General features: G+C 31.6%; 1 protein-coding gene across 1 annotated transcript; it reads left to right on the top strand.

Annotated features, from left to right (window-relative positions):
• The first annotated feature begins 2,581 nt into the window (after positions 1-2,581).
• Positions 2,582-8,653, top strand: LOC145010433 (Melibiase family protein). The gene is made up of 13 exons (XM_078968975.1): positions 2,582-2,900; positions 3,730-3,868; positions 4,483-4,740; positions 5,438-5,612; positions 5,920-5,981; positions 6,063-6,226; positions 6,470-6,567; positions 6,681-6,739; positions 6,835-6,969; positions 7,216-7,469; positions 7,770-7,926; positions 8,029-8,155; positions 8,313-8,653. The coding sequence occupies exons 1-13, from the start codon at positions 2,845-2,847 to the stop codon at positions 8,525-8,527; spliced, it is 1,899 nt and encodes a 632-aa protein (XP_078825101.1). The 5' UTR covers positions 2,582-2,844; the 3' UTR covers positions 8,528-8,653.
• Positions 8,654-12,569: the final 3,916 nt, after the last annotated feature.

The following is a 12,569-nucleotide window of genomic DNA, read 5'->3' as shown; positions in this document are numbered from 1 at the left end:
AAATCGGTTGGACCGAAAACCGGGGAAAGGAATGGTTCTACTATCACCGGTTTTATGTCTATTTCTGAACCGGATCGAACTGGCCGGTTTTTACAAAAATCCGGTTGAACCGGTTCAATTAAACCGGTTGAATCGGTTAAATAGAATAAAAACACATGGATATGAAACCGTTCGCATAATAAAATTTAGTATTTTTTCACATTTATTAAAAAAATTCTTAATAAAAACGCATGATAAATGTTATATAGTTTTTTGATGTGTTTATATTCATCTAGGACTTTATTTTATTTTTAATGCATGTGAATTGATGTAAAACTTACGGCTATGAGTTATTTTAATATATTTAGATTGATTTACAACTTGTTTTCATGTGTATTTTAATGTTTTCATTTGTGGACATCTAATTATCTATTTGTGTATGTATTTATGTGTAGGAAAATATGAAAAAAGATGAAAATTATAAAAACTGGTTTATTCAGCGGTCGAACCGGAAATCGTTCACCATACCGGTTCAACTAAAAAACCGGTTTTTAAAACATTGGATATGACATTAGAATACATGAACCGTTGGACTCTATTGAGGAGCTCCACCACCTCTGGTGCGAGAAAACCAAATGTATCGAATGCAAAAGGTACAAACACATGTTGATTTTCTATACATGCATTCTCGTGCTTTACTACTTTGTACGCAACGACTTTCAAAGCGGCATGCCCTGCTGTGAATCCCCCGCTCCCCAAACCAACGAGAGGAGAGACCCAGTAAGATCCACGCACACATGCTTCCCTCCTATCTATCAAAAGACCAAAATGTCAGCTGGTCTAAGTGTGGACCTTCCATCATGCGAGTCCGTCAAAAAGTTTACTGGCGCTTCTTTCTTCACAGAAATACCAACACGTAGACAAACATCCAAGAGAACATCCCGAACCACATCATGTCTGTACTTGAAACCAAGGAGCTCTCTACAATGGACTGTGTGTTCCCCAAAGGTATCCAAAACTGGACATATCTCGTCAATTGGGAAAACGGGAATCATGAGGCGGTAACGAATGATAGTTTGACACTACACAGGAGACATATGCTGGCCAAGACCATCAATAGGGATAGTTAGCAGAAAATCCTGAGCATAAGGTGCCCGCAGACACTCAAAGATTGCTTTCTGTCTGACAGTCATGTCGAAGTCGACTTCCATATCTTGGACAATTTTGCTAAAAAGGGCACATGCCAAAGCTTTTTGGGATTTAGGAGGGGAAATGTTCTTATTAGTGAAACTGCTATAGTCAAATCCCGGAATCGTATCACGAAGACGAGTCATAACACATAGGTAATTCGAGTCCATACCAAATACACCACTGTCACGTAAGATGTGGTCTTGTAATGGGCAAGATTGGGCCCTCAAGGCTACAAATACGTAGGAGGAAACCTCGTATGCCGAGTACAAACTCAAACCACTGAAACGAATAGGTAAGGAAGCCAGGCGCCACTGAATGTCTCCAAAGAAGGGGCCTCCACATACCACCATATCCTTGATAGACCTACGCAATCCTTTGTCAAAGAACAAAGCTGCATCTTCTATATATACCGGCTGACATGTCCTTAAACCAAAAAAAAGTTTTGCAATGCCCATACATGATCGGAGCAAAATGAGCTCACTCTGCGGGTCACATAGTTGTGGAAGAAGGCCCATCAAATCAACAACATTGACCTCTCTGTTCATGGTCAGCCCGCTAATAAACCCTGCGTCTCTGCTAACAGCCCCCAAGGAGCTTCACCCCCAAAGAAGATCTCCCTATATCCGTTGAGAGCATAAGATGTACATATAGGCAGTGTTGTAAAACTCACCGATTTTGCCCGAGTACTCGTCCGAGTACTCGTTACTCGGCCCCTTACCGAGGCGAGTTACAAAATCCGAGTACTCCCCGATCCGCCCCTTATTGAAGCGAGCACTGTTGTAAAACTCGGCCAACTCGGTGATTAATATGTATAGTATAATTAATTATTTATTATTTAACACACACATATGTGATTATTACCACATATATATCTTAAATTTTCAACAATTATTCAAGAAGTGGGACCATTGTGTGTTTTTTTAGTTTTTGTTTATTCTAATGTATCTAATTTTGTTATATATTTCATTCAAATTATGGTTTTAACATATGATTTTGACATATATAATTTCCCTAAAATTATTTATATATGAATTACTAAATCCGAGTACTCTCGAGTACTCGCTACTCAGTAGTCGGCCGAGTAGGTACCGAGTAGCGAGTTCTACAACCATGCATATAGGCTAATAAAATGAACCGAATATACATCATATAAAACTTAATTTGAATTGTTTATCCTTAAATTATACATTGAAGATTTGTTTTTATGTTTTAAACTATTTATTTCACTATTTTATATTATAAACTATTTCTAATAAGATCTTACTGTTAACGTTTTGCAAGGGAAAAAAACGATGATATAGGATCCAATCTTTGATAGCCTTGATTAAAAGTATTGACACGAGTGAGAGTACTATGATGCAAACTATTGACACGCGTGTTCGAACATTGAACGGCCTTTTATTATTATATGTCCCCACTACTGACCAACACAATGCCCTCCACCGACGACAGCGACACCTCGCCGGAGAAGTTAAAACTACGCTATCACCGCCGGCAAAAGCCGACGAAAATGTCTTCCAGAGTTCCTCAAACTATCGTCTTATCACGCCGATAAGTCCTCCACCTCTTCCGCGACGTCGTTTCGTTATATCTTATTTCTATCCTTGTCGCTTTCAACCGTTCCCATTATAAATTTTGATTCCAACCTTCGATCAGTCAAACACCAGTGACGCCATGAATAAGCTTATCTACTCATTCATCTTCATCGTCTTCGTTTTCTCCTCGGAAAGGTACTTTCTTTTTCTCTTTCATGCTGTTCAACCTTACAGTGATTGGAATTAAAACCATGTCATTTATTTACTTATATTTGGTCAAAAATAAAAGAGTCTGACATTCGATTTCGTGTTCTTAAATTTAATCAACAGAAATGGGTTTATTTTTGGTCGTATTCTTGAATTCGATTAATTCAAATGTGGAGTTTGCTTTCGGTTCTAGTGATCTAGCTGACATTAATTTTGACTTTCAAGAATCAAGATTAGTTTCAAATACGTGACAACACTAATCTAATGGAAGGGGATCTTTTATTTTTTGTGCGAAAAACAGTGAAAAAACTGAATCTTTTATGCTACTTTAAACGGGTTTGTTCTTGAATTCGATTTAAACACAGCCTTTTTTTCCCCTTCACAAAATGAGAGTTGCTTTTGACTTTCCAGAGTCAAAACAGAGCAATTCATAATATCGAAATGAGTAAGAGTTGATGGTTTATGGATAATTAGTTTATGACAACATTAATCTATAAAACGAGAACTTATGGGGTGTGTGTTTAACGTGCGTTTTGGAAATACGAATTAGATAATCAGTTATCAGTTGTACAAATTTGTTATTTCTTGTTTTTGAAACAACTACTTTATAACTACTTACGTTTCTAATTTGGTATAATTTGAAAGGAATGCTCCTCTTTAAGCATAAGTTGAAGTTCTAAATCTTGCTTTAACTGCAATGTGTCTTTTTCTTTTTGGTTTTGGATTATGCGTTTGTTGTGGTGGATTTTTAATATTAACATGATTTAAGATGCTCGATTGTATAATTATTAGAAATATATATATTTTTTTGTATCAGGGTCTTATCAGAAATCCATGCTAGCATACCACCTAGAGGTTGGAATTCATACGATTCGTTTTGTTGGACAATCTCTGAAGACGAATTTCTTCAAAATGCTCAACTTATTTCACAGAAATTGCATGCTCATGGCTATGAGGTCTTACCAATAATTCCTCCATCCCATAAAGATTGAAACTTTTCCATTTTGGAGTAGTCCCAAGTTATAGTTTCCTATTTTCCCAATTTCGTCATCACAAAAAGATAGAAGATATTGATATGGGCTTCATTAATTTCTCATTTTCAAAAGGGTGTTCTAGATATTTGATAAATAGTCAAACGTCTATATAAAACTATGAGTTTTTGGCCCATAAAAATCACAACTTTTTCCACTTTTGAAAAATTTGAAGTTACAATTAGTCAATTACCAATTTGCCTGTTGTCATCTTCACAAAATGTGGATAATGTTGATGTGTCCTTCCTTCCTTTGTGATCATTAAAGGGTATTTCAGAATTGAGATATTTGATAAAATACTCAAACATGTCTCCAAAACGACATTCTTGAATTTAACAACCATTTCCAAGAATCATCTATTTCCATTGAAAACCATCGATGTTATAACTCTACCTCTTTGTGATTTCTTGATTTTGATAAAGGGTATTTCAGACTTTCAATAAAATAGTCAAATAGCTCTCCAAAAACGATATTCTTGAATTAACATAAGCATTGTTGTTTAAACCCTTTCTCTTTATGATTTCTTGATTTTGTTATAGTATGCGGTTGTGGATTACCTTTGGTATAGAAAGTTAGTCCCCGGTGCTTATGTTGATTCGCTTGGGTTCGATGTGATTGATGAATGGGGGAGGATGAGTCCGGACCCACGTAGGTGGCCTTCATCAAAAGGTGGCAAAGGGTTCAAAGAAGTAGCCAAGAAAGTTCATGACATGGGTTTGAAGTTTGGGTTCCATATTATGAGAGGCATAAGCACACAAGCCGTGAATGCAAACACCCCTATCTTAGACATTACAACGGTATTGCTCCTAAAATTTAAACTCAAAAGATGAAATATTCCATTTGATTTAAAACTCACCATTCAATATCTATGTAGTTTTATCATAAGATTACATTCAAAAGATGAAGTTTCGTTTTATGTTGCTCACTTATTAAGAGAAGGGCAAATTGTGGGGAGTAGCAATGTACGTTGCCTTTACTAATATAGACAGTGTACTTTAATTATTACTCATGTCCCATGAAAATTGCAAGAGCTCCCATTTCGAGGTTTTATAGTTACGGGAAGTTTCCCAAGTTGTTATTACAATGATTCACTAAAGTTTAGGATTAATGATTTTGGTTTACAAGATCCTATTACTTTATCATTTTTGAAGGGCATTTGAGTACTTTGATAAATAGTTGAGCACTTTCCTAAGGCTACCTAATCTAAATGGAGGACTTCAATTTTTCTAAAGCTTATTGGGCCGACAAGATTCTTTGTTTTCTTAATATTGAAGGCTATTTTAGACATTTGACTAACAAAACACTTCCCTAAAAGTGTGTGCTTGATCAAACATTGCAATTTCATGCAATAGTGGGAGCATATTTTAATCGTCTTTCTTTGAAGGACATTACGAGGTTCTTGATTTGGTGATCGTTGAAGGGTATTTTAGACATTTGACTAGTAGCACACTTCCCAAAATGTGTTTATATAAACATTATTTGAATTATGAATAGGGAAAAGCTTACACAGAAGCCGGAAAGGTTTGGCATGCAAAAGATATAGGATTGAAAGAGAGATCTTGTGGTTGGATGAAAAATGGTTTCATGAGTGTGGACACTACATTAGGAGCTGGAAGAGCCTTTTTAAAGTCCCTTTATCATCAATATGCCGAATGGGATGTCGATTTTTGTAAGTTTCTCACTATTCTCTAAATAACACTTCTTCCATCTTCTACACTAGCTCCATAACCTCATTATAGAGAGAAATGATTTTGATGCGAATACATAAGATTCCCTTATTTTGTCATATTATTAAAAGTATGCAAGACATTTTCCCAATGGTCAAACATTTTTAAAGGGACATTATGTTTTAACTCAAATTTGCAATTTCACGTTCTTAACCTTCATAACAAGAAACATGTTCTATTTATGGTTTAAACATAGCAAATACATTTTAAGAATCACCTAATATAACAGTTGCTTGTGTCTTTTAACAGTAAAACACGACTGTGTGTTCGGCGATGATTTTGAGCTAAGTGAGATAACGATTGTTTCAGAGGTACATGAATTTATCTCCTTATTATCCCATTTCTTGTTGTGCAAAAGACGTGAATGCCCTCTTAACAAATAACGATTGCAGATATTGGAGGGGCTTAATCGTCCAATTCTTTATTCACTCTCACCTGGAACAAGTGCGACACCAGTCATGGCTCAGCAAGTTTCAACCCTCGTAAACATGTATAGAGTCACCGGTGATGACTGGGATAATTGGGGAGATGTTGCAGCTCATTTTGATGTTTCAAGGTAATGTGTATACATTGTTGACTTTTTCAGTCAACCATATTATTTTCTGAATTGAAATTTGTTACGAATCAAGTCGTAATTTAACAGCATTTCTATTTTTCTACTACTTGTTATGAAGTCGAACCAAATCCAATTTCGTATCTTACAGAAATTTCAAACAATTTAAACGAAGTTGATTTTCAATTAAATATAACCCAAGTCGTATCATTTTTAATTAATTTGGAAAATTTTCTTGTTTCTTAGAGATTTTGCAGCTGCTAGTATGATAGGAGGTGGAGGTTTGCTCGGAAACTCATGGCCTGATTTGGATATGCTTCCACTCGGATGGCTTACTGACCCTGGTTAATTTTCGTTCTCAAAAGTTTTAATTTTATAAAAAAAAAACGGATCTTTTTCATTTAATTTGTAAAGAGCTAATGAAATACCAAATCGATTAATTAAGTTTTATTTGTAGGAGTCAATGTTGGTCCACACAGGTTGTCGAGACTTACTCTAGACGAGCAAAAAACTCAGGTGGGATTGATTTGGTTCTTTCTCTAAAGATAATCGAATCAAATTTGTTCATTCTTTTTTAATTTTGACTTTGTTTGACTTTTTACAATTTGCAGATGACTTTGTGGTCAATGGCTCGATCGCCTTTAATGTTTGGAGGAGATATGAGAAAGCTTGATGATGAAACTTATCGACTAATCACAAACCCAACACTTTTGGAAATCAACTCTTTTAGCTCAAACAATAAGGAGGCATGTTTTACTATTTCCACTAATTCCTTTACTTAATTACTTGCTTCAAAAAAGGTCAACTTTTTGTTTTTGAAACCCGTATTCGACCTAGAGAACTTCAACTTTTTATCTCCAAATTTTTGTAATTTGTTATCTTTTACTATGTAAAGAAAACAAATCTTGATAATTTGGAAGTTGAAGGGTAAGTAAGTAAGTTGACTCTCGAAAGTCAAACTTGGTCTAACAATTGTATCGTATTGTCTACAGTTTCCTTACATTACCAACACGGCTGAATTTCAATTCTTGAAACAAGGTCCACACTTTCAAACTAGAAGTCTAAAAGACACGGGTGCATCAGAAAAACTCATTTTAGGGCTCTCGAGTTGTCATGATTCCAAAGCCAAAGGGTGGTTTGTGAGAGTAGTTGATGCGGATCTTGAACAAGTTTGTTGGAGATGGCCATCAAGATCCAAAAATTTCGAACCTTTTTGTCTCTACAAATCGGACCCTCTTTTACAATCGTAATTTTCTAAACCTCTTTCATGTGTAGAGCATTTTTTTTTCTGATAAAAAAGATTATTCTTTCAGCAACCCTGAGCTGGCCCATACTGTCTGTCCTAGGACCATCATGTGAGAGGTAAATTAGGGACACTCTGGCTAGCATAAGGGCCCAATAGCCAGAAGGAGCCCAATCTACATTGGAATTAAAACTCCCATATTGCAACTACTGAGACTCGAACCTTTTGGGGAGAAGAGGGTTATTTTAACATAAAGGCCAATAATTTATTGATGCTAACTTTTTTTTTTTTTTTTTTTTTTAGAGATGAAGTTACATATAGAGAAAAATATCGAGGGAAGCTTCACCTACATGCGAGAAATAGGGATGGGTTTTGCTTTGATACTTCATCCAAACGGAAACTTACTTCAAAGGAGCATAAGAGAGCATCTTTTTTTCCTTGTAGGCCGGATGCTAACCAGGTATGAGTTGGAACATTAAACACCTCTTAGGAGGTGAGAGAGCTAATCTTTTATATCGATAAAACGTGATGCATTATTTAATTGTTGATTTTTTGTTTCTAGATGTGGGAGCTAAATAGCAACGGAACACTTGTGAATAGTTATTCGGGTTCATGTGCTTCTATCAAAGAAACAAAAGCCAATGCGGGTCCCGGAGGAGTTCGCTCATGGATTGCAACCGGAAAGAAAGGTAAATGTTTAAATCACTCTTACAAGATTCGGTTTTTGAACTCAAATGATCACTTACATATTGTAGACTAGACACCATGTGGATGACTCATGAACATCTTTAACCTTTAGTTTTGTTAACCTATTCATATCATCAACCCAATATTGTAATGTTTCAGGAGAGGTGTATCTTGCTTATTTCAATTTGAATACTTCAAGAACAATTATTTCCACAACTATATCAAATCTCTCAAAGGCATTTCCTATGATAAATTTCGGCTCGTGTTCATGCAAAGAGGTTTGGAGTGGGAAAGATTACGGGTCACTACAACATTCACTCTCGGCTTCTGTTGAGTCACATGGTGTTGCCCTTTTTATCTTGACTTGTTCTTAGTTTTCATGGGAAACACATAGTCTATTTGTGTTGTATTTGCATCATGGATTCTTGAATTCATAAACAGAAATTCAATGTGGTTCAAGAAGCTTGATTTAGATCCCCAAAGGGGTTTGTTTTGCGGTCCCTCGACATTATTTGCAACCATCTAAAGCAACAAGTGAAGCCATTTAAAAATTTAGTTTATGCTTTTAGAAACCGACATGCTTTAAAATTAAAATCCAATCTGTTATAAAATTATTTAATTTAATTGTTGCACGACAAAACTGCAAAAATGGTCCCTGTGGTTTTTTATTTTTTGTGGTTCTGGTCCAAACGTTTGAAAAGTTGCAAATTTGGTCCTTTTCAATAAGTTTTGTTGTGGTTTTGATTCGTTAAGTTCTTTAAAATGATAATTTTACCCCCAGGGATCATTTTCACAGTTTTGTCTTTTACTATACTATAAGGACCGTTTTTGCATATATTCTATTTTATTTTAATAAAGTATTATATACTAATTCATATTATTTTTAATATATAACATTATATATTAATAAATATTTTTTTATTGGATTATTAATTTATTTTAGTTGATTTAAAAAAAAAAAATTGTTGGAGTAATTTTTTTTATTAAATTATTATATATCAATACATATAGTTTTTAATATATAATATTTATATGATAATAAATATTAAATTATTGGATTATTAATTTTTTTAGTTAATTTTTGTAATTTTTAGTTATTTTTTACTGTATTATTACGTTCAATTTATTATTTTCTTCATATACTAAATGTTGTTTTATTGGATTATTAATTTATTTTAGCTAATTATTTTTTTAAATTTTTTTATCGAATTAATTCTTTTTTATTGAATTATTATATATCAGTACATATAGTTTTTAATATATAATATTTATATCATAATAAATATTATGTTATTGGATTATTACATTTTACGAAACATTGTTTTATTGGATTATTAATTTCTTTTAGTTGACTCTTTTTATAATTTGTTTTTGTTTTAGCAATTCTTTTTTATTAGATTATTATATATCAACAAATATTATTTTTAATATATAATATTTGCATCATAATAAATAATACATTATTGGATATTAATTTTTGTAATTTTTTTTGAATTATTAATTTATTGAAATATTACTTTTATTTATTATAATTTTAATATAATAAATACTATCTTATTGGATTATTGTTTTATTTTGAATGTATACTATTAATTGTTTTTAATTTTATTAGTTCCAGCACAAAATCGCCGAAATACGTAAAAGTATCGATTATCATCATCAAAAATTAGTTGGATCACCTCCAAACACCTTCATCTGAGGTTCATTAGATACTATATCTTATTCCACCTAACGCTGTTGGTAGCCACCTGCGCTAACTTTTTCATAATCCACTGGAATCCTACATATCCCACATAATGCGCAACAAACCCCGATAACATTTATAAGTGGTGGTGGTGGTATTTTCCCAATGGTTTCTCATTATAAGCTAGATGAAATCAAAGTGTTTGGCAACGATCCTAACGATTTCGATGATGAGAGACCATGATTTTGCGTATCCCATGACTTTGTGGTGGAACCAATAAAATTAACAAGAACTACTATTATAATCCGATAAAATAATATTTAGTATATTAAGAAAATAGTAAATTAAAAGTAATAATCCAACAAAAATATTAAAAAAAAAAAGAAATTACAAAAAATAACTAAAAGATAATAATAATCCAATAATATAATATTTATTATGATATAAATATTATATATTAAAAACTATATATATTGATATATAATAATTCAATAAAAAATAATTACTTCGACAATTTTTTTCTAAAAAAAAATTAGTTAAAATAAATTAATAATCCAATAAAACAATATTTAGTATATGAAGAAAATAATAAATTAAAAGAAATAAAAGAAATAATCCAATAAAAATAATTAAAAAAAAATAAAAATATTAACTAAAAGAAATTAATAATCCAATAATATAATATTTATTATTATGATATAAATATTGTATATTAAAAACTATATGTATTGATATATAATAACTCAATAAAAAAAATTACTCTAACAAAAAAAATTAAAATCAATCAACTATAATAAATTAATAATCCAATAAAACAATGTTTGTTAGTATATAATATTATATATTAAAAATAATATTTATTAAAATATAATACTTCAATAAAATAAAAAAGAATGTATGCAAAAATGGTCCTTATGGTATGGTATAAGTCAAAATTGCGAAAATGGTCCCTGAGGGTAAAATTGTCATTTTAAAAAAGTTAACAACCAACCAGTTAAACTTAACGGATGAGGAGCCAAAACCATAATAAAACTTGTTGAAAAGGACCAAATCTGCAACTTTTTAAACATTTGGACCATAACCACATAAAATAAGAAACCACGGAACCATTTTTGCAATTTTGTCTTGTTGCACTTATTATAGAATGCAAAATAAATATAAATACAAAATCCAACGGCTAAGTCTCGTGTTAGACATGATTCTCGTAACATAAATAAGTTCACTGAAGTACATATGACATTTTGAGCACCAACTGCGTTTTGGCCTTTTGGGGATATGATGTAAGCTTTACCCCTTAAGTGAGATTCTATATAAAATAAATAAAATTAAATTAGTGGATTTAAAATTTAACATTTTGTTATTTTAAAATAACATTTTTTAATTAATTTGTTAGATGATAAGTTAGTTACTTAAAAAATTTTAAGATTGAGAATTGTGGATAAAATGACTTATTTGTGAGAAATTTTATTATTTAAGGTTGGATTAAAATATATGAAACTATAAATGGCAACACATAAAAACACAAATCAGTTTTTATGTGTCTGTATAAGTTATACATCTTGACTCAAAATGTAAAACAAAAAAACGAAGTTAATGAAAGAAAGAGGAAATTTAATTTATTATTACTCAATGCCCAATAAATAATTAAGAATTAATTTGGTTAGTTTACTATTTATTATTAATTATTACATTAACAAATACTTAAAAATTAACATGACAATTATTTATTAAGAGTTAATGAATAAATATGTGGAATCAATTATGCTTAAAAGAATTAAATTGATTATTTTGAATAATTAATAGATAATTATAGAGAATAATTACGAAGGAATGAAATTAAAATTTTGGAAAGGATTGGAGTTTCCTCACCTATATAAAATGGAGGATTAGGGCACCAAAGGCACCTCATAAAACCCTAATTCGACATTTGCTTTCCGAATTCCTCTTCCCTCTTGTCCTCTTGATCATTGACTTATAGAAACTCATAATGTTCTTTTGTGGTTGATTTTCTCATACTCCACGACTATGGTCCTTGATCTTCCAAACAACTAGTTAAAGGTAATCTGTAACCTCTCTTTTAGGGTTAGGGTTGCTCTTAATTAAAAAAATCATGATCCAAGGTTTAATCATAAGTGTTCTAGTTTTGGAAGATTTTGTTGTTTTTTTGCTTCATTGATTATTTTGATAAGAACATGAAAGAATACCTTATAAACCAACAATGTTATCAGAGCCATTGATTCTTCTTAATAACATCTAGAATTCAGTTTTTGAAAAACATAATGGGCATGATATTGTACACATTGTTTGGGAAAGCGTTCATATCGATCCATTATAATATGGCATGGAACAAATTCTTTTGTTATTTCAAGATTTGAATCAATTTCCCCTTTATTTTGATTCTATTATGATTTTGGGTTATATGTTTTGGCATGAATTCATACACTTAAAATCATGAAGTGTGTTTATATGTTTATGTCTTTAAAAGGGTTTTTGTTGACATTGTAATATATAAACAATGATTGTTTGTAAATTATTTAATTTTGGTGCTAATAAAATAATGTTATTTAAATAATAATTTTTTTTGTATGGATCCAATAATCCATTACCCATTGGATCTATATATATATATATATATATATATATATATATATATATATATATATATATATTCAGTTTCATTTGAGACCATGCTAATTTTGTGAGACTGCGAGACCAAATCTAAAAATAAATTT

Source organism: Lactuca saligna, chromosome 8 (assembly GCF_052625555.1).
Source record: "Lactuca saligna cultivar CGN05327 chromosome 8, ASM5262555v1, whole genome shotgun sequence".
In the NCBI taxonomy this organism is placed as follows: Eukaryota; Viridiplantae; Streptophyta; class Magnoliopsida; order Asterales; family Asteraceae; genus Lactuca; species Lactuca saligna.
The sequence above is the reverse complement of the archived record's forward strand: the minus strand, read 5'-3'. Positions and strand labels throughout refer to the sequence as shown.